Source organism: Aricia agestis, chromosome 16 (assembly GCF_905147365.1).
Source record: "Aricia agestis chromosome 16, ilAriAges1.1, whole genome shotgun sequence".
Lineage (NCBI taxonomy): Eukaryota > Metazoa > Arthropoda > Insecta > Lepidoptera > Lycaenidae > Aricia > Aricia agestis.
The window spans coordinates 4,033,580-4,057,755 of record NC_056421.1 but is presented as its reverse complement, the minus strand read 5'-3'; the positions used below and the strand labels follow the sequence as shown (position 1 = coordinate 4,057,755).

Genomic DNA, 24,176 nt, shown 5'->3' with positions numbered 1-24,176 from the left:
GACGACAGCGCGCGATTCGCTTGCGCGCGCGCCGGAAAACTCATTCCGTCGCATCGATCGGCCGCGTCGAACGTTAGATTATTCGAAATTCAAAATGTCACGAACGATATGTGCTGTGTTACCCAAAAGTGTGCCATAATGTTTTTTAGCGACTGTGTGTAATTAATATACCTAGTTTATAATCACAAAAATCTTTCAAGATGATGTCCAAAAAGCAACTGGCGTGCATGCTCGCGCTGCATATAGTGTACCTTCTAGTCGGTGCTAGCATATTCTACCACATAGAGAGTCCTCTAGAACTAGCTCAGAGGGCAGAGGATAAGTTGGAGAGGCTTGAAATTCAAAGTAAGTAACAATGGACACATATTTTATATTAATTGGCGATGTTAGAGCTAACGACATATTGTCTGATGTCCGCCACCGAATCATTACCGATTTAATTCTATTTTAAAGCGATAATTATATTTTATTTATTGTTTACATTGACTAAAAAGTAATACCATTGCATAATGCAATACAGTTCATAAACGCATAATGTAAACACTCGAAAATTCTGCACTGCGCAAAATGATTATTTAAAAATTTAATATAAATATTAAATATCTTTTAAAAATATTTAAACTAAATATTACTTCAAAATAATAAATTCATAATATTATATATTTAGGAGAAAATCTCTCCTAGAAAATTTTACAATCGATTTAGAATTATGCTATACATAAAGGTACGCAAAAATAAAACCTAACTATATAAAATCGATAGATATTATTTTTATTAGATGTTTATCGTGAAAATATGTATAAAAGTGAATAAAAGGGGAAGCTACCTTCAAAAGGCTCTAGAGGCAGAACTCTTCTGTGAATTCTTTCTTTTTGTGATTAAAATAAGAGTTTACATAGAGTCATATGCACTAAGTACATAAGTTGTGTTGTTATTGTTATCAGTTTTCATAACTACTTCAGTGACATTTGTACATCGATCAGGTATCAATAGTGTTGTAATTATGTTATTTCTCAATTGATAATAAGGTTAAGATAGTATTGACGGTTTTATAAAAAAGAAGATGACGCCCGCAACTCCGTTGCGCCAAAATTCGTTAATCGCGCGGGAACTGTACCTTTTTCCGGGACAAAAACTATCCTATGTCCTTTCTCGGGACTCAAAGTATCTCCATGCCAAATTTCAGCAAAATCGGTTCAGCGGTTCGCGCGTGAAGAGGTAACAGACAGACAGACAGACGGACAGACAGACAGACACACTTTCGCATTTATAATATTAGTAAGTGCGAATTTATAATATTAGTATGGATATGGATAATCATCTACTAGTACTATGAACTCTCGTTTATACAAGTAAAAGTAGTAAAAAAGTAGTACATGTTGAGTAGGTTCAATTGTTAAAATTTAAAATAATGTATGAAATGAACAGGAATGGACATTAATTACGAAAAAATAAAAGGTTTCCTACGTTATTGAACCATAGGAACCTGAAAACAAGACTTTTTAAAATAATACTTTTATCTTGAACCTAAAAAAAAAGTACACGGTACAAACTTTTTTGGCTATTTTTTGAGAAAATGACTATAATATTATTAGCTTCGCCTTAAATTCCTCAGTTTTTAAAAGTGTAAATTTTTGAGGTTGTTGGAAAAATGTTGTAGGCTGTTGGTTAAAAAATGTTAGTAACATTTTACTAATTGCTTCCTCAAAGTCAAATTTTCCTTAAGGTAAAAGAGGCGGTTTAGCCCATTTAGTTTAAATAAACTCAAGATATAACAACAATTTCTTTTTAGTGTGTTTCCTGTGTGTGTTTTGTTTTGAAACACTTTAGCGTTTTTATAATGTACAGTGGCTTATAATTGATTCGTAAAAAATACAACAACTCAAATAATTATTATTTAAGATGCGATCAAGATGCGATAAAATCGCGCGAAAGATTATATTAAAAAAAAAGTATATCTACTGTTTATGAAAAGAATGCGAACAATATAAGAAAAGAAAAACACCTCTTCACTTAGAACCATACCAATGCACATAGTTCTTTGTTATACTTCCATGCTTCAAAGGTAAAATAAGATTAAACAAGCGAAAGAGAATAGAGATATTATATCATATTATAATCTTGTGTGACGTTACATGCTAAAGTAATAATAATTATTTATAACGTACCGTATAATATTTAAAAGAAAATTATGAGATGAAAATTGCATATTCATGAGATGAATATTTTAGTTTTTCGAAATATTAATTTCATTAGTGAACATTTTTATTATTTTATACATAATATTATATTTCTTTAAATATACGAGTTGAATAAGTATACTTACAATGTTATATTTTATTCTTAAGAGAGTAGAAGAATCGTCATTAAAGAAAACAACGGGTTTCACTGTGGGAGTGCCGACAGAAGTTAAAATGCACAGCAATATTTAAGACACAAGTAGCACGGTAAAAAGAGATAATATTATTTCTCCTACGCCGCGCCGGCGGTCTATTCTCCTTTCATCTTACGAATTTTCGATCAAGTATAATTTTACATGACTATAAACATTTAAAGCGAGTTTTCTACTCATCCCAAAAAACGCAAGTTAATAGAAGTTTTCACCTTAAAAAACTTTTTTCACCTTAAAAATTCACATCCTTCTTAACTTCTTTGAACGACGGAATGCGAGTATAATTCTATTGTTTAGTTTTTTCCGATACCTATATAAGAGCTATTGATAAATAATAATTGATACCATGTTTTTGATTTATAGCATAATAGTAGGTAAGTGTATAATTTAGTTTACGGTAAATTGTTATATACGCCTCGCTTTCATGCCATGCGAATCATTTATTTTCTATTATATTCCTCCGGCCAAGTGCGAGTCGGACTCACGCAAGGGTTTCAACTTTTATGCCATAACAGAGCAAAAATCGGCCAAAAATTGTGTTTTTGTATGAGACCCCCTTTAATTTTTATTTATTTTATTATTGATTACTAAAGTACACAGATACTTCAGGGTTTTGGGCGTGAAAAGGTAACAGACAGACAGACACACTTTAACATTTACATTATTAGTATTTATACAATATCCATATTGTATAACTATCAATTAGGTAGGTACTTATAATTTTAATTAGTGATGTTTTGACATGATCCATTGACATTTATCAATTATTATAAAAGTACATGATGCAACTGTTGATTTAACATATAGATATAAAGATATTGCACAATTAGTATATTATCCTACTGATTTAAGATAAGGATAGACAATAATTAATTATCTAACAAATACCACCTCACTCAGAGACATTCACTGTACAGGTTTACCGGAGGCCCAATCCCCTACCCTTTTCCCTCCCCTACCCTCCCCTATTACCCTATTCCCTTTATTTTTTAAGGCCGCCAACGCATCTGCAGCTCTTCTGATGCTGCGAGTGTCCATGGGCGACGGAAGTTACTTTCCATCAGGTGACCCGTTTGCTCGTTTGCCCCCTTATTTTATTAAAAAAAATTAACGTTAAGTTTATATTATACTAGGTAACTTGCGCCAAAATTCGTTTATCGAGCGACCACCGTCCTTTTTTTTGGAATAAAAAGTATCCTATGTCCTTTCCCGGGACTCAAAGAAGAACTTTAGCGTTGGTTCTGAAGAGTATCAGACAGTCAAACTTTCGCGTTTATAATATGAGTATGGATTGAGGTAAATTCTACACTTCCTTTCGGAAAGATTTCCCAAGTTTGAGGTGATTGTCGCTAATCGCCGTTATCATTACTGGCTTATGTACGACTATCGTCCAGTAAAACCTATACTATATCAGCCTTGATCTTAAAATACTTAATACCCCTATGCATTAATAGGTATAACAAGGTTGTTAACGCAAAAAACTGCCACTTTCTAAGAAATTATATGTCGTAACAACAGAAAAATCTTTTAAAATTGAGGGTGCAGCCAAACGATTGTTATTTTGTGAGCCGTCAGTCGCAGAATTTCGGTCGCGTATTCCAAAAATAATTTTATTTTTCATACAAATCATGACTCACAAAATTACGCTCGTGCGAATCAAACAGGCCTTTGTATGTAACTGAATGCAGCAGAATTTCTGCCAGCCGAAATTCTGCCACTCACAACTCACAAATTACGCTCGTTTGGCTTCACCCTTAAGTTCGACTTGAATGAGGAAAAATGTCTTCCAAGATGGTTCCTGCAGTATTTTCTTTTGCACGAACGGTTGGCGACATAGTATCTAGCGTCATTTCTTAAGCGTTTTATGAAGTTTAGTTATGACGCTTTCAGATATGTACTAAAAAGAAGTTGATCCATAGGCAGATGGGGACCTAAGTAATTTGGTCGCGTCCAACTCATCCGACCGAACACAGCTAACATTGAATTGACATAAGCCAACCAAATGACGCAGATCCATCAACTGCCTATAAATCAACTTATCTGGTTCATCATTCATGCAATGATGAACCTTGTCATTTCTATTTAGTGGATGAGTTTAAAGAAACCTTTATTTCGTTGTGGAAATGCCTCTACGCATCCCCGGCAGTCTGGGGATGGTGGCGGTGAAGGCCGCGCCCAGGTATATCCACTAAAACCCCAAGGGTGTTCCTGCTTTCCGCCTTTGGCGGAGCCCATGGCCCACGGGATACCCTGCTAGCGAATGCTTCTAAAGGCTCACGTGCCTGGTTATGAGTTAAGTAGTCCATAAAAGTTAACATCAACGTCTGACCAAAATACGAAGTAACCATGGTATTTCAATTAACGCAAAAAATGTAACATTTACATAACTTTTATTGTGCTCCTAATATAACATGTAACTAAATCATCGTTGATACTGAAATAACAAACATTTTTAAACAACAAGGACCGTAAAATATTTTTATTACTAGTTATAATGTTCAAAACTTTGATACACAAATGACATGCTAATAATTTATTATTTTGACTAGGTTTTCATTCAAGAAATTTAATCCAACATAAACTATAGGATTACATCGAAATACGGTTTTCAGTTGCCCGTCTTTTAGTAGGTAATTAATTTTCTGACAAAAGTTTTCATACTTTTTTACATTTTCTTAATTAATATCAGATTTGAAAAGTGATTAATCTTTAACGGCCACAAGACAATAATGATTACTTGATGAAGACTTTGGCATACACAAACAAACTCTATGTTAACTTAAAGATAGATATTTTTAAATTTAGCTCTATATTATTAGATTTATTTCTTTTATTTTCTTATACGCGGAAAAAGTTGCAAAAGTTATCAAAAACTTGTAAACAGACGTAAAAGTTTATTGCCACAGTAAACGTGTGTTAGTCTGTCATTTCTGTTTGAAGCAATTACGAGTATTGTCTGTTATTGTTTTATGATTCTGTAACCTACACGAAACTTGTGCAAGATTAGTTTTATACTAGTGGAAAACAAATTCACAGGTCCGATAATAGTAATAAGGCTGGATTCATACAAGGTTTAAAAAAACTTTAGGGTGCGTATAAAATAAAAATTGTTTTATTTTTGAATTTTGAAACAATTAATGTTCTCAGAAAGTCTACATGGTGCCTACCTTCGGGAACTAACCCGGCGAGAAGTACCGGCGTAAGAAACTCGCACGGGACCCACTTTTTACCAGAAAAGTGAGAAAAATTAGTCTTTTAATACGTATGTGTTCATTATATAGAGTTCACTGTGAAAGTAGCAGCGCTGAAAGAGCAAAAACTTTTTTGTGAGTTGTATGGGCAATTACAGCCCGCGCGCGGTTTGGCGGCTAAATTACGAGATGACAAACAAATGTATGTAAATGGCATTGCGAATGCGCCGCTATTTAAATAAACCGTTACATACATTTGCTTGTGATCTCAGGGTGTAGCGGCCAGTGGCCAACCATTTTGTTTGTCTCTCCTAATTACAGGAGACAATTCAAATTAGCGACAATTAAAATAATTCTAACCCATACAAACGTACAAAGTGTAATTTTCAATAATTTCCTCTGAACAATATGTATGAATTTCGAAACATGTGTAAATCATGCTTATTAACATACATAATGTTAATGTGTGGAATCTTTGTTCGTTTGCATGTAGTATGTCATATACTGAAGTAGAGTTCATAATATTTTTAGATTTATACGTGGGAGAGCCATGCTTCGGCACGAATGGGCCGGCTCGACCGGAGAAATACCACGTTCTCACAGAAAACCGGCGTGAAACAGTGCTTGCGCTGTGTTTCGCTGAGTGAGTGAGTTTACCGGAGGCCCAATTCCCTTTCCTATCCTCCCCTATTCCTTTCCCTTCCCATCCCTACCCTCCCCTATTACCTCTTAAAAGGCCGGCAACGCACCTGCAGCTCTTCTGATTCTGCGAGTGTCCATGGGCGACGGAAGTTGCTTTCCATCAGGTGACCCGTTTGCTCGTTTGCCCCCTTCTTTCATAAAAAAAAAAAAATTAAAATAGAACACCTAAGTATTAAAATGCAAATAGGTGTATGACAGACAAATCTTGAAGTCTCCATGATGGCAACAATGATTGCAACCATGATTACAAAGCTATTTGTATAGGTCTACCAGAATCAGATGGCAAAAAGTGAGAAAATAAATTGACTGTAGCAATACCGGGGTAATTGGAATAAAACATTTTGATCCTTTTTTTTCTCTTTATAGCGGCTTATTCTGTGTGTGAAACATGCAAATATAAAAATTTATCCAATGATCAAGGATATTTTTTGAAAATCTGCTGTCAAAATTTGCCATCAGATTCTGGTAGACCTATAGCTATGTAATCATGGACAATCTTTGTCGAATATGCTCTACAGTCACTGGCTCTTAAGTTCAAAACCAGGGGTTCCCAAACTTAATTTGTCTTCTTGCCTTCTATAAGAAGAAATTATGTTTAAGCGCCCCCTTTGTTTCAATGCATCCAGATGAAATAAATTACCCCCCAAGCCTCTACATACCGCCCCCATTTTTTTCTGGTCCCAACTGCAACTTGCGGTCCGTCTATGGCTAGTCTAAGGCTGGTATAAATAGTCAGTACTTAAGATGCGACCCGGTCTCAAGATGCGATTCGGCTCTGTGATTGGTCCAAATTTTGACAGCCAACCAATCACAGAGCCTGAACCGTGTCTTGAGACCGAGATGCATCTTGAGTATTGACTATTTATACCAGCCTAAGATCAAAAGAAATAGGATCGTTATTGACGCTGCAAATTGTACGGTTTGTAACTGTTTATTGTTGTTGGCCGGATTAAACTGTCAGATACGTTAGGGGAAAGCGCTCTGACCGGACAGCGACCAGACAAGGTTAATTAAATTAAATATATTAGACCCATTACACGTAGTTAAGAACGGTGGCCAGTAACGAAATAACTATGGGTTAATTGATACATGCAAGTTGCATGAGACTGCTCTCTCTCTCTACTACTCCAAGCAACGAGGACTCGGAATTGCAAAGTAAAGGTGGAAGCCCGCTACATGAAGCGGCAGCAGACGACGTGTCGTCGCGACACTACAGCCTGCCTAGCATACGCCAACGAGGTATCTCACTCTCAAAATAATTAAAAACTACTCGTCTCATAATGTTATAATTTCGACATTATTTCGACATAACTCTATAAAAAAAGTGTTATTTCGATGATAGATCTACGCGAGAAAAAATGTTTGTCATGCTCAATAGAGATGAAGAGACAAACCTTCAAGCATCGAGAAAACATGTAGAGTGAGATATCTCGCTAGGCAGGCTGGTTTCTATGTATTTCTATGAATAAGTGTCACTAGCTGCGAAGGGTATGTTTCATAGAAATACATAGAAATCAGTAGTGTCGCGACGACACGTCGTCTGCAATTGTCGCGCGTCGCTAGGTTCCAACTTGTACCTTAATTGTCAAAATTCATATTAAATGCGGCTTAACATCTGACTTCAATTGAAGGTATATTCATACCAATGATTTATAAATGGATTTTTTATTGTCTTAGTAACGCTAAAACTCGAAAACGATTGAACGGATTGGGCTAATTTTAGTCTTAAAATATTCGTAGAAGTCCAGGGACAATTTTAAAGTGACACGAAGTTCACCGGGACAGCTAGTTTAATATTATAATTATAACAAGAAACCGTTTAGCGGTTTAAGCACGATGAACTGACAAACTTTTGCATATTATATATTACAATAGAAATAAATAATACAATTGTTAAGAGAACAACATAGTTTTATTTGGTCTATCACATTAACATTCAGCTGGGGTCAACAAGAGGAAAAGTGACCACCGGAAGAGCAGCAAGTGTGTTACTTGCATGCTGATGGACAGACGGACAAGCTGAATGAACAGATTTTATTATTAGTAGAGGTCAAAGGTATAATTGTGACGGACATAAGGACATTAGCTTTGTTCACACTATGCAATTTCATCTTCAATTTTCGTCATCATCTTTTTATTCAACTTTCGTTTGGCATAATATTCAATAATTGAATGCGTCAAAATCCACCCGCGTCGGAAAGAAAAGTGTCATAGCGTCGCGGGCATGCTTCACGTGCGATGTTGACTGCGCTATAACGCATGCCCTTGATGAACAAAAAAGGCACAGTGTGGACAAAGCTAATGAAATCTACGAATGAGGTAAATATAGAAATCATAGACAGTTGCTCAATCGACAGAGCTCTACATTTTTTTAGAACAAAGGGGGGCTCCTTTATACAGTATTATCAGCGTGTAGGTTAACCTTTTCTGATGTCATAATATTATTATAATATCATAATATATTGTTACATACTAAATGTGGGGGTCATACTTCAGCACGAATAGGCCGGCTCGACCAGTCGACCACCGTCAATGGCCTATAGCCCATACAGTAAAGGCTTATAATAATGTGTATCAAAAAATTTTAAATGACTAAAAGCGTAACTCGCAACTTGTAACTTTTCTGGAGTTGCCAGGTTCCAAGGTCGACTATAGCTAATTAAGAACTCGAGAAAATGAAATGAAATTAATTTTGACATAGTTGAATGTTGTAATATTTTATATTCATAATATTTTGGCCATTAGAATTACGGAGAACAGAAAGACTTTTTTTTATGAAATAAGGGGGCAAACGAGCAAACGGGTCACCTGATGGAAAGCAACTTCCGTCGCCCATGGACACTCGCAGCATCAGAAGAGCTGCATGTGCGTTGCCGGCCTTTTAAGAGGGAATAGGTGTAAGGTGAGGGTGAAGAAGGGAATTGGGAAGGGTAGAGAAGGGAATTAATTATGGCGAACACACGAGTTTTGGTACAAAATCAAAAATTTGTTCTTAAGATCTGTGACTCTGAGTAAAGGAAGTTTTACTTCACTTTAACTAAACTAGAAGCGGTAAATGCCCTTGAGGTAAAAATATAGAATAAATAAGACAATGTAAGCGATGTGAAATCAATAATAGAAATAAATTTACATATTTAAATCCGGAAACTAAGCCGTCCTTCCCTTATACACTGCGCTCAGTGCCATTTCCTCTCACAGCACCTTATACCAACGACATAAGGATCATTATAACACACTGCGAGGTAAAATAAGAGCGAGGCCATATTGCTCAGTTGCGTCGCGTCGCGTCGTAAAGGTTTTCCACATCAGCGTTGCATTGACGCTGCGACTAAAGTATCTGAAACTAAAGCACCAATGGATGCAAGGGTCAAAGTAATATTGACTATTGACTAATAAGAGCGCAGTAGCACAACGTTTTAGCGGAATATGCTTAAAGTCTGAAAGTTTAACACATTCCTCGCTTTGGTTGTTCTTCGCCAATCCATTAAATTTTAAACCATTATATCATCCAAAGCATTCATTTTCATTTTATCACATAAAGGGCTCACGTTTGGTCCGATGGAAAAGCTTAACTGCGAAGCTGTCTATGACATACACAATTACGTCGATCATGACCAATCACAGGCGAATACTCTCTTACGTTGAACTAGTCCATCTGAATAGGCTAGGGCCTATGAACCGCATGATATTAAATTTATCAAACGCGTCGTTGTTGCTGCGACGACGCAAGGCAGGGAGGCAATGTGGCGTCAAAGAGCGGAGTTTTCCTCCACAGGACGTGCGAACTGCCATGGCCTCTGTCGTGATATCGAAATTAGGTCTAATTAGACATGTCGCCTGTCAACCCAGAATAAATATGAATAACATATTTCGTCATACATGATCATACATGATCATACAATACAATACGACCTACGCTTACACGAGTTAACACTTTGCGCTGTGGGTGTCTTTCCGGGGAAAATTTTGTTTAAAGGTTAATTTTAACCCCTTATTACCCTTTTAACCCTTTAATTTTAACCCTTGTTACGCCTTTAACACTAGTTAAACCGCTTAACCTCTAAAATTATATTATCTCATTAAATAATTAAATATATGACATAAAAAACATTAATAAATAAATAAACATAATCAAACATTATTATTTATTATGTTTATTTTTACAGTAGCATTGCCTCTTCTTTGCTGAAATCTATTTTTTTATTAGACTAAAAAACTAGGCCTTTGCATCCATTGTGGATGATTTATACAGTACTTTCAAAGCGAAGTAACCACTCCTCAAATACTGCAGTGCCTGGGACAAGATTTTTAAATGACCGTATGGTTGCCCAAGCACATACGGCACTCTCGCAACATAGTCGGCCTAGTCCAGAGGAAAGAACTAGTCAATACGTCTGGGACCAACTATGGGCGGGTTTCCTTCACCGTACCAGCGTCCGTATTATGTACTTGAGATCAGAAAATGTCTGATTGGTACACGCATCCGCCCGGGATTGAACCTGCACCCTCTAGGAGTGTGAACCAAAGGTTAGATTTAACCACGGACGCTCTTATTAGACTCATTACTAATAGAAACTATAAAACCATGTAATAAGTTATCGTATAATGTTTGTCTTTGTGTGATGCTAACTTTCTAGTTAATATGACAGACAAGACAAGGACAAAAAATTATTAGTAAGCGGGATTTTTGGTTTAAGGTTGTTCTATAATAACGATTTCATTTTCTTTTATTGATAACGTGGAAATAATAATAATTATGTATTATTGATAAATAGTAGGCATAGTTGAGAACAAAAGGTTTCGTAAGCGGAAAACTTACTTTGTAATTAACGACCGATCTACTGGCACTATAACACTTGTTCTATACTCCGACAGTGCACGGAAAAAATACGTGTGGCACTCGGGGACTGCCGCGGTAAAGACGTCGCATAGCATTTTGTATCAACTTATGCAAATCTAATTCACATACGTCTAGCTTCGGCAGGGTGTGCACGCACACCCTGCCGAAGTCTAGTAATGACATAGACATGGAACTAGATTACGTGTGTTAGGTTTTTTCGTTACAATAACCTACCTATTATATCGTACCCGCAACATCCCTGCCTTTAGCGATGAGTGAAACACCATGTTGTTTTAGTGGGTAGCAGGAGTCCCACATACCCCGGCCGATATCCCCAATTTGCCGGGGATGCGTAAAGCATTTCCCCATCTAATTTCCCCATTTAAGTTAAAAAAAAAGGTTTTTTCGTTACGGATTTTCTTGATTTGATCGCCGCGCGCAAAGCCCGAAACAAAATCAAGATTGTCAGCTAAGGGAGATGACGTGTTATTATATTATGTGTAATAATGTATTATGTATAGTTTAACAACTTTTTGATTAGTACAAAAACATTTACTTATAAACAAACTAACAAAAATAATATTTTATACCCTAGACAGAACCACAAGGATTCTTCAAGATGAACAATTTCAGCTATATTATACTTCAGCGGTTTATATTTCATGTTTTCCTACTGTGTAAGTCTCTACTTTTCGACATTTCAAGCGTCTTACGAAATTCGAAAAAAAAAATTATAAAAGCTTTAAAAATATTTTTTTTCAAATTCACTGTGTTTACACATTATTAAAACTTACTTACTTAGTGGATACTATTTATTTATGCAATTAAAATAAGTTTTCGCCATATTTATCCAAAGGGTGGACATCTGTCGTGTTGAGTGCCAAACGTATATTTTAAAGCTACAAGGTAATTCTCAGACTCTTGCGACTATAATGTAGGAATTACTTAACTACATTATGTCAATTGTATAATTATAATTAACACCAAAACAAGAGCAGTTTTAACCAGCACGACTTACTTAAATAAATTAGCGAAATTGTCGCCAAAGTTGTGAATATGCAGAAAACGATTTGAGATCACGTTTTGTCAAGCTGCTTTAAGGACGAACTTAATTGGTGACGTTATCAAATTATCTAAGGCCGAATTCATTTAAAAAGTTATTTTTTTGTATAATAATGTGAATAATTTTTTTTTTGAGGAAAATATTGTAAGAGGAAAATAATATTCAGTTCTAGATCTTATAATTATATTTTAATTTAGAGCTTAATTTTTTTTCTTAAAAAAATCTTATAGTAATTTATGACTTTTTGAAATTACTTAAATTGGGTTATAAAGAAACGGACTTGACAACTGGCTGCTGTGGTGGAAGCTGTGGAAAGTACTACATTCTTTTCATAATATATAGTATATCTAAGATACTAAATATACATAATATATTATGTACTATTTATATAAATATCTGTAAGGTACGGCAATTGTTTCTATGCGCCTATCTACTCATTGAATTAATATTTACAGGCTACTAGCAAAACACTTGTCAATTTCAAGAACTACATCAGAAGTATACACTTGTAATAAGTAGGCGTTGATAAATAATTTTATCTTTCAAGACCAATTTTATTTAGAACTCAAAGTCGAAAACAAGAAAAAAAAGAAAAATAGTTTATTAACAACTTTACATCTGTCACAAAATATACGACAAGTGCTGGCAAAAGTGCTGACTAGAGTTGTAATGGCGCCCACATCTATAGAAGACATAGAAGACATAATATAGAGATAGACACGTAAATAAATAAAAAAATATTTAAACGTAACTATAAAATTCAAAAAATAAATAAATAGATAATATAGTTTGTTATCCCCTCACCTAGGGAATGCAATCTTGATCTTTCAAGATCAAGATTCCACCAAGATCTTGAGTGATTTTCCAAGATTCAATCTTGAAAGCCATCAATCCTGTATTTTAAAATCCTGTTCGCGATCTTCACAAAATAGTCCAAGATTGTAACAAGATTTCGAGATTTTTCAGATTGTTCATACCTGCGCGGCAAAGCGCGAACCACAGATTAGGGTATATATAGTAGACAGATAAGCGTCTTAGAAGAGTTTGACGGCTCACGAATCGAACATTTGATCTATATCCTGTGGTTTGATCTAGCGTCATCTGCAGTAGTTAAAACAAGTAAACTTCACAGGTACGTATGTGTGTGTGTTAGCGTTTTGTATGTGTGTATATTGCGTGTATAGGATAGGATAACAGCAGGCCGCAGCGCAGACAACAGACTATCCGTGACGCACTTTTTAGTCCGTGGAAATAGAACCTATGCACTTGCCAAATTATATGCAGTAACGTACACGTCTGCGCTGCGTGTCGTGTGCGTTACTGCATACATATAATTGCATAGGTTCTATTTCCACGGACTAAAAAGTGCGTCACGGATAGTCTGTCGTCTGCGCTGCGCGTTAACTTGTCAGATTTTTATATTTCAAAAAACTTGAATTTGTAAAAATTGAGTTTGTAAGTTTAGTTTATATAACAATACACAATTTTCTCAAAAACAAATTCTTTGAAACATTACATAGGTAATTATTAGGGAATGCAATACCGGGATACTAATCCCGTTCGAAAATTTAGCGGGATTCCGCGGGACTGGCGGGATTACAAAGAAGCGTGATTCATACGTGTAACTCTGCGCGAGGGGATGCGAGAACTGGCTACAGGCAGCCCACTAAACAATTTACAGTCAATTCACCTATATTTCACTTTAAACGATAATTATTGGTACAATTATTATCATTTCATCAACCAGCTTGGAATCTGAGCGAACTTTTTCAGCTGCTGGCTACTTTGTGTCGAATATCAGGAGCCGTTTGGGAGGCGACAAAATTAATACATATAACTTTTATAAGCTTGGGCTGTATGTATGGAATGGAATCTTCTAGTATAATTTTCATTTAATAAAAAAATCTTTTAATAAAACATTAAAACAAATAGGCATGGTTTTTTTAGTTTATTTAAACTAGTAGCCATTTCCAAAAAATGATTAGTTTTTTTTTACATCTGAAGTCTGAAGTATTTAAAAACCCTTATAAAAAAGTGTCCGACAAAGTTAGTTTCATTTGAATTCTAAGAATAAAACGGGGTCTATCAACTAAAGTCATTATAACCATTTATTTTGAAAGTTTAAGTCTACTCTGCGGGATCCCGCAAATACCGGGATCCCGCGGGATTGTGATGGTTCAGTCCCGCAAATACCGGGATTGAAATTATCTGGCGGGATTTCATTCCCTATAGGTAATATATTACTTAATATTAAAAATACTGGTTACTATCAATTTGCAGCAAAAAATGCATTCTTTTCAATTATTCTGCTCAATCTCGAAAATCCCGAAAATCTTGATTCGAGACCAAGATCTTGACCCGAATCTTAACAAGATCTCGAACTGACCAATCTTGATTCAGAAAAAGGACGCCAAGATCTTGAGTAGTCAATCTTGGTCCAAGATTGCATTCCCTACCCTCACCAGTGGCGAAGCCCAATATGGGTCGCATGTAAAAAGTCAACGTATGTGGCGCAACCCTTTCTGGGCCGCTGTGTTCAAGTGTGCAAACACAGCGATAAAACTACTTTTGTCTTTGTTTATCATATGGAAACGCGTTTATATAGAGCAAGACAGCTAGCAAGCGTCGTTTGAGTTCTCGATAGAGAAGAAATATGTAAACTATATTATCTATTTTTTTTTTTTAATTTTATAGTTACGTTTAAATATTTTTTTTTATGATTTTCATGTTCCACGTGTGTGTGGAAGTGGAACATGAAAATCGACAAACCCAAAATTTCTTTATGTATCAGTAATTTTGTTGCACCAGAAGAAAATTTGACTCCACTGATTCTTTGTAAGATTATCGGATTTAAAGCTGGAAAATGAATCAAAGCCATGAAACGAAGAGGGATATTGTAATTTGTAATACGATGCCGAGATATTATATAATATAATAATATCCAACTAATATCCTAGGTGTAAACTCAAAAATATGAACCTAATGATACCCCATAAAATCAGACCTGCGGGGCTTAAATGGTCGCTTTGGAGAATCATAATATGATTCATTTTTCAAAATCCCAAAATGGTCACTGCTCGCAATTCATGTCTAGTAATTCGTACTAATTTGACATTCGTCAGTTTCACAGTTTTGACAATTATTCATTTGCTGAATTGATTGAGAGGAATTGCTAAATGTGACAATTTTAGCCCCGCAGTAGCTTAGACGCTACGGCAGAATAACAAAGTATATTTATTATACAGAATGTAACAAAACAACAGTGACAATACTTGAGGGTGAGTATGTGTTCCTATACAGAGTTCACTGTGAAGTGTGAACGTAGCAGTGTTGGAAAAGCAATTTTTTTAGTTTGTCAATTTGTATTGACAAACTAAAAAAATTACGAGTTTTTTTTTCAAATTACTTTTGTAAGTTGAAAAAAAAACTCGTTCAGCACTGCTACTTTCGTTAAAAACGATGACGAAATTCGTTATCAAATGTATGGGATTTGACATTAGTCTTCGCAAGCGAATTTTGATAACAAATTTCTTCATCGTTTTTAATGAAAGATGCTTTGTCTAAGGGGGCTAGGGACTCATACACACCCTAAAGAATTATCACTATATTCGTTACATTCTGTAAGTGTTGTATTCATGTAAGAACATTCCACTAAACACAAAGGGCACCAATGTACTTCAGCCGGACTTGGCAATGACCTTCGCGTTGAATCAGTCATTGTACTGATATCTATTTAATGGTAATCGAACTACCACTCCCCCTTTTCATCTATTGATGAATCCGATGAAAAACCACTGCTTCCGTAAACTACGTTAAGGTCCTGTTATAGTCAATCGATATTTAGGGCCTGTTTCACCACTTCCTGATAAGGCTATCCACCAATTAACTTGACAGATCAAGTATAGAGAATCTGTCAAAAAAGTTGTGAATAGCCTATTAGGCACTTTATCAGAAAGTGGTAAAACAGGCCCTTACATGTCTAAATTTTGACTTCGGCTTATGTTACTGATAAATAAGTTTTGATTATACGTGGCAGAGTCATGCTTCGGCACGAATGGGCTGGCTCGACCGGAGAAATACCACGTTCTCACAGAAAACCGGCGTGAAACAGCGCTTGCGCTGTGTTTCGCTGAGTGAGTGAGTTTACCGGAGGCCCAATCGCCTACCCTATTCCCTTCCCTACCCTCCCCTATTCCCTTCCCATCACTACCCTCCCCTATTACCCTATTCCCTCTTAAAAGGTCGGCAACGCACCTGCAGCTCTTCTGATGCTGCTATTGTCCATGGACGACGGAAGTTGCTTTCCATCAGGTGACCCGTTTGCTCGTTTGCCCCCTAATTTCATAAAAAAAAAACTCAAATGTACTATCAGGAAGTTGATTCATAGCCTGATGATGGACCTACATAACACGGTTGAGGTATGCAAACCTATCCGACAGATCACAACTAACTTGATTGATTGATAGGTTCGATGTCTGCCTAAGAATCAATGTCTTTGATGGTATACCTTAATATGTCTTCCACATTTCGTTAGCCAAGTCTATAAATCATTACTACTATCTATTATGAAATATCTATTACAATAACTATGGCTATAGACTTGCAGAATTGCTTTAGAATTCTGAAGACTCTTTCCTTTCCATATTGTATACTTTTGATTATTTCATTGCTAACTGAAATCACTTCATTATTCGTCAAATTATTATCAATCTCATTCATAATATCGTTTGCTTATATTTTGTATAATATTTTAATGTCCTTTGCTATCGCTCCATTTGTATCTCTTGAGATAATCATTTAAACACTTTCTTATCTTAACTAAACTACAAAGCATCTCTTTACTTAACAGAGCATAAAATTGTCGCATGAAAAACTATCAGCCTAATTATCGGCAATACAAATCGTTTTGTCGTGTTAAAGCAATTACTTCACATTGTTAACTAAATCTTCACGAGATTATAACATTGTTAAGTTTAACGTTAATGTTAAATATTTATGTTAATCGTTAAAAGCTACTGTTCGACGACATTTGAACAAACCAATTGTTGGTGGTTAAACTCGCTTTGTTCTTAACAACAGAAATTAAGTCACAATAGCAACATAATATTCTATTTAGCTTCATTCTTTCGTCCACGCTTTTGTGTATAAACAAAGCTAGATGATCAGCAGACAGTCTGCTTTAGATTAGATTAGAGGTTCCCAAAACTCCTTTGTTTTGTGGCCCACTTTGAAGGTATTGGTGCATACTGCGGAACCCCTGTAACAATATTCATAGAGGTCAAGTCGGGTCACCAAAAACATTTTTATAGACCCTCGTTAACAACTTGTGCACCCCCATTTTTTTCCACGCAAGCACCTCCCCTCCCCTGTCGGGCTTCCGTGGACCCCTTGGGGTCCACCTGGACCACTTTGGGAATCAATGGATTAGATTCTTCGTAATAGACAAAAAAATATTATTGTGGGGCTCTGACTGCTTCTCACTATGAAGAGTATAAGATTTCATTAAATTCATTATGTTCTGAAATTACTTTAAAATCTCCGCGTTTCTATTCATTTTAATTTTGTATGATTAAGTACTTACTTTAGTGTCGTAGTTAAAACCAAAATTGTTGAGATAGCTTAAATTATTATTCAGTTATATTCTGAAATGTTCCTCTTCATTATGATTTATATAATTTTTCATCCATTAATTTTAATATTTTAGTGATTTTCTAGTTGTTTCTTATATTTAATTATTATGAAGATGGTAACTATGCAATTAATAATTAAATGTGTTTTCTTATATAAACACTAAAACCTAGCAATAGAAAATATGTTATCTGGGGTTATCTCGGAATACAAGAAATAGTCTATAAGTAACTGTTTTTGTTCTTTCAGTAATTCTGTCAAACATTTAATCCGTATATTATGCTGTTCGTGGATGTTTGTTATGGCTCTATCAATTATGGCTGTGATGGATCATGGAGTACCGCTGAATTTTAGTAGGTAGATAGCTACCAAGGGGCTAGGCGGGGCAGTGCGCCGGGGCCCTCAAGTTCAAGGGGCCCTCGAATCCTTGCCAGAAATCTCGATCTAACTGAACTTTTGGAAATTTCTCCCATTTTTTTAAAATAAATATGACAGGTTGCCACCCCACTTTAATCATAACAGAATAATCGAGAGAAATTCCAAAGTTATGCCTAGGGTGTTCCCCTAAATTCTTTCTTTATGTCTTAATACCTTAATAATTCACAACACTGAAATTAGAGTTATGATATTAGGACATAATATCGAAGGTAGATTAGCTACGCATCATTGTGAGGTATGCAGTACCAGATCGGAAAATGGACAGCCAATTTGAATGATTGGCAAACAGCGTCTTTTCGACCCTAACAGCGAGTGCAAACATACCACTTTTTCTGCACTCCTAATAAATAAAACCGGCCAAATGCTTATCGGGCTACCCGTAATATAGGGTTCCGTAGTGGGGTGGACACGAAAAAAATCATCCCCGCTTGATATGTAGGGGAGGTACTATAAAAAAATGTTTTTTTAAGATTTTATATACCATTTTGTCGGCACCATTAATATATTATGCAACGTACATTCATGCCGAATTACGGCTTTGTAGGCCCTATAGTCTCTGAGCAAAACCACGGACAGACAGACGGACGGACGGACAGACCGAAATTATGTTATTTTATGGGTCTATTGCCTGAATTAAACGATTATTTATTTATTTATTTATTTATAAGGCTGTCTTTCCCAAAGTGGGTGATTGCCCAACTTCGCTCTCGTGGGCAATCGACAACTTATCGGACTTGTTGCACAATATAAAACATTTTGTATATTTCATATTTTTATTAGATAAAACCTAATTTTACATAGCAGTGGGGCCCCATTTTTTAATTTGTTCCAGGGCCCTTGGTTACCTAGCTACGCCATTGTAGAGCCTGCGTCAGTGAGCATCCACAGATGAAGCTAGTAGCACAAATTCTTATCCACCGCAGAATAAATTCATAGAACTTTTTAGTTCTTTATTCTTAGAACTTCTTAATTCTTAGAACTTTTGAATTCCTCTATTGCATTAGGTAATTCTTTTATAATATCTTATTCCAGATCTCCTATACGAGAACTACATACCCGATGATCCTGACAAGCAGGACAGTATACTCCGCAAGCTGTCTGACTACTGCGGGAAATCCATGTTCAACTACACCGCTGAAGATGAGGAGCCGCCTCTCAGATGGGACTTCTACCATTCCTTCTTCTTCTCCTACACCGTCGTTAGTACCATTGGTTGGTTTTTTTTCATCATTCATTCTACTAGACTACTGCTAAAAGTACTACAAATATGTAGAACTATGTAAGACTACATAAGATTAATTATATTATGGGCTACTCCTTTTCAATATTATAATTTATAACCAAAGACCTATGTCAATGCTTATAACCCATTGTTAACACCGAAGGGACCTAGGAGTATGTATCTAAGAATGACTATACTAGCAACTAAAGCTAAACTCCCAACAGCTTGTTAGTACAAGTTATGCAGGAGATTGATTCATATCAGTATTGAGACAGACCTTTAACACCTCCATCGCAGATAAAATAGATTTTCAATTGGTATGCGGCAGCCGGCTGCCGCTTGGAGATTGATGGGTTAATAGATGGATGAATAATATGAAATTAAAAGAAAATCTTTCAAGTATAAAACAACACTACTCCGAGAATTATTACTCTTGGATGCTTAATATTCTTCGAATGTATTAACAACATCTAAAAACTGAAATTGTCTCAAGACTCTAACTCTTCGCCAATATCAACCAATGACCTCATCTAACGTAGCACCTATAAATCTACGTTATACGTCAATCTACGTGTTAATCACGTTGTTTGTATGTTCCAGGGTACGGCAACTTGGCTCCGACGACTCACTTGTCGCGCATACTAATGATATTCTACGGTCTCTTCGGTATTCCCATCAATGGTATCCTACTCGCTAATCTCGGTGAATACTTCGGGATGCAGGTAAATACGTGATCATTTTGAGGAAGTATTCGGCAGAGTAACTAACACAACGATAAAATGCTCCTCAAACTATTTAGAGTTAGGCTTCTAAATAGTTTGAGTAATCGGATGATTTACTAGTATCAGAACAATTGATACTGGTAATTCGTAAATTAGAGGAGGACATATTGGTTTTCACATGCCAGAATATAGTGACTTTAGACAATAATCTCCTTTTATTTAAAGAATTGGCATTCGTGCATAATAAAATGTTTTAATTACTTACGGATTTTGTCGCGGATCACTTTTCTTTTTCGGCTTTAATTTTCAAAAACAAACAATATTTTTAAATTTTTCATTATCATTTCAGCTAATCTCAGTCTATCGCAAGTACAAGAAGAGAAATGAGAAGCGTGCTGACAAACTTGACTTTTTCTTCATGAACCTGGGCATGCTTGGTCAGATATTCCTCTACCTGATACCTGGGTTCCTGTTCTTCATCTTTCTCCCCGCCTGCATCTTCGTCATATTCGAAGGCTGGGATTACGTCGCTGGGGTGTACTATGCCTTCGTTACGTTGACTACTATTGGATTTGGAGATTTAGTAGCTGGTAAGCTAGGTTTTGTTATTAAGTACACATTATTATACAGTACTTTAATTACTGTAATATATTATGTAAGATAAATGTACTGTTACAAATAGGTGGTTCATTTATGTAATACTAGCTGCCCCGGCAAACGTTTCATTGCCATATAGAGTATTTCGCCCATATTATTTTATTGAAGTGACTAAATAAGTATGTCACCATGGCAACGTCCATCGCTATCCCGTCGCACAAACAATGGTCGCCGTCAGTTTCGAGTTGTAATAATTTACTATTATTTATTCAACAAATGCACTTATCAATATAAAAAGTACCCAGTAGGCGATTCTCAGACCCACTGAATATGCATATAAAATTTGGTTAAAACCTGTAAAGCCGTTTCGTAGGAGTACGCGGCCTAACATTGTGACACGAGAATTTTATATACAAGATTTTCTAGTCACAGTTTCTTTTCTATAATATTAATTTTTATTTTAGGCGTCCCTTTATTTTCACAATAGCAAATTATATTGATATCTAGCTAATATTATGTTACAGGCACCATCAACAATGGTTTCAAATACGGCTACTTCTTCGCTTACCAGATATTCCTGATCATTTGGATCACTTTTGGCCTGGGATACATCGTGATGTTACTTGGTTTCATAACCAGCGGTATGAGGTCCGAAAAGGTCCACAAGCTTGAGAGGAAGTTTGCTTGTCAACTGAAGTCCACGCAGAGTAAGATTTTACAAGGGTTCACGAGGGATTTAGCCATGATTAGAAAGATCATAAACGAAGCAAACTTGATAAAGATAAAGGTACTTATATTTTCTTTTTTTTTTCTGAATTAAAATTATTTTTTTTCTAATACACGTATTTTCGGATAATGTAGCATACTACCTGTCTTTTAATTTTTATTATAATTATTTTTGAATTGCTATAATTATTATGTATTAAAAATTGCATAAAATCTGTTTATAACAACTTTAAACTATGAAAAAATGTAAAATAGAAAGCAGTTACTTTTGTTGACAATACTTATGTTCCAAAATTTTTCTTCACAGCCGGTCTACGTTGAAAACAGATTTCCATTATACAGAAGTTCAAGTTGTCCAATTTTAACTTTCGATGTGGAACCAAGGGTGCCAGTTTTAAAGAGGAAACGTGCTAACTCGGAAAATATACAGCTAAGTAAAAAGGATATATTACGTATACAATCAGATACTGATTTACTTGGCATTGACAAGGAAAGAACCTTTACTGCATCAGCTATTGTGAAACCTGCCGAGCTGCTAGCCAGGGTAGTTAATGTCCTTGGCAATTTTGAAAATCACAATAACAAAGGTATTCACATATTCAACGATGAAGACATTTTAGCTAGTGAAAGATATCCACCGAAGTTCAGTATTGGGCAAGATTATATACCAGGCTCACCTTTTCGAACTAGAGCACTTAGCGTGGCTGTGCCTAATTACAGGAAGGAATCAGTAGATAAATTAGACCATGACTATACTTGGACCAACGGTGATAACGCTGAAAAGTATAGAATGGAAGCTAACATACGAACTGGCAAGTTATCATTGCCGCTAACTCCATTAGCCCCAGTAGACAGCACACAGACAAAGAGTTTATTCGCAAGACTGTTTAGAAAACCAAGTTCCAGTGAAAGTCCTGCTGAATACATCAAAAACACTATGAAAGGTCGTCTTAGTAACACACCTGCTTCTAATAACGATAAGGGCCAAGAAAGACGTGGAAGTATTTTCCCGAGCTTTGGGTCCAAAGACGAGCCTAAGAACGATTCAGAAGTATATAAAGAGAAAACAAAGCGTGGTAGACACAGTATTTTCCCAACTTTTGACTTTTCTGAAGACGAAGATGCGTCTGCTTTCAAGGCAAATTATAGCAGGCCTAAAAGGCATAGTATATTTCCAACATTTGATTTTAGCGAAGACACTCATGAAGCAGCAGTGAAGGAATACAAGCAAAAATCTCGATCTGGGAGGCACAGCATTTTCCCAACCTTCGATTTTAGCGATCCAGATGAAGACTCTCAACGCTACAAAGAGAAAACTCGTAAAGGCAGGCACAGCATATTTCCGACCTTTAATTTTAATGATACATCAAGCAACGATGAAGACACTATGGACGAAGATGAAGTTCGAAGCTATCAAAATCGAACCCGAAAAGGTCGACTTAGTTTATTCCCTACTTTTGGAAAGTCAAAGAAAACTGACGACGAAAATATTCCAGAAAGTTCAGATGAGCTAGTCGATTACAAGGACAGAACACGGCAAGGTCGTGGCAGTATGTTTCCTTCGTTTGGCAATTCTAGAAAAACTAGTTCACCGGAGTATCCCAGTAATAATTTAGAAGCAAGCATCAAACAATATCATGAAAAAACTAAGAAAGGCCGGAATAGTTTATTTGCTGGAGATATTGACAGTTACAAACAATCAACGTCGGGTGGCCGAGGTAGTCTATTTTCTAATGACCTTGAGAATTACAGGAACAGAACCAGACATGGTCGGCCAAGTTTATTTGACCCGGACATAAATTTAAGCAACTTACCCGAAAATGAGCAAGTGGAAGTATTAGAAAATACTAGTGTAGCTGACTTGATACGTGCTCTCGCAGTTTTGGAAACAGCAAGCGCACAAACTTCCCCGTTGGAAACGGCAGGACTGAGTCCAGAGCCTAGGCGCCGAGACTCTATTCGGCCAGAAATATCTCATACTACTAGAAGTGATATTGATGAAATGATAGGACCGAGACGAAGGAGGATTTCAGTTAGGCAAGCCGCACCTCAATTTACCCCAACACTAGCTACTGTAGTGGCTGGTGCAGAACTACAAATAACGGCAGCGGCGCAGAGAGAAAATAGGATGACGATGTTGAATCAGCCGCCTCCTCCCTATACAGAGAGCGCAGAAGCTGGATCCAGTAGTTCACCAAGAGCTAGAAAATATTCTCCAGCACCAGTAGATTTAAGCAAATCTAGTAGCGCACCAATACCTAGACTCTTTTCGAGGATACGAAAAGATAGCGCCTCCGTTAGTGAGGAGAGCTCGCGACGTAATAGTTTAACAGACATTGTAATTGAGTCGAATAAAGACAAAACATAATCGAAATGTGATTTTCTAGTGATGTTAATTTATTGTATTAGATAGATTTATTTAATGTTATTAATATTATCTAAGCCGTCCACACGTTGCGCTTTACGATTGCCATTCCTATAATGTAATCTACTTGTGTAAATTACATGTCGAATGTTAGATATAATAATAATTAATTAAACTTACATCTCTATTTCATTTGCCTCCGTTACTTTCGTATTTACAAAGTGTTTTTATCTTGGAAGTAAAAATATATTTTTTATAAATATATTAAAAAATGTAAAAATTAAAAACTA

General features: G+C 36.0%; 1 protein-coding gene across 1 annotated transcript; it reads left to right on the top strand.

The window, feature by feature from the left end:
- Positions 1-2: 2 nt before the first annotated feature.
- Positions 3-24,065, top strand: LOC121734622. Its single transcript, XM_042125212.1, has 6 exons — positions 3-345; positions 19,287-19,466; positions 20,077-20,198; positions 20,548-20,788; positions 21,320-21,582; positions 21,829-24,065. Exons 1-6 carry the CDS (start codon positions 201-203, stop codon positions 23,887-23,889), a joined length of 3,012 nt encoding a protein of 1,003 aa, XP_041981146.1. The 5' UTR covers positions 3-200; the 3' UTR covers positions 23,890-24,065.
- The last annotated feature ends 111 nt before the right edge of the window (positions 24,066-24,176 follow it).

Bases quoted from the DNA above. Each gene is read 5' to 3' on its own strand.
- LOC121734622 (XM_042125212.1), top strand. From the start codon at position 201: ATGATGTCCAAAAAGCAACTGGCGTGCATGCTCGCGCTGCATATAGTG. The intron at 20,789-21,319 runs GTAAGCTAGGTT...ATTATGTTACAG, and splicing joins ATTTGGAGATTTAGTAGCTG to GCACCATCAACAATGGTTTC. The intron at 21,583-21,828 runs GTACTTATATTT...TTTTCTTCACAG, and splicing joins CAAACTTGATAAAGATAAAG to CCGGTCTACGTTGAAAACAG.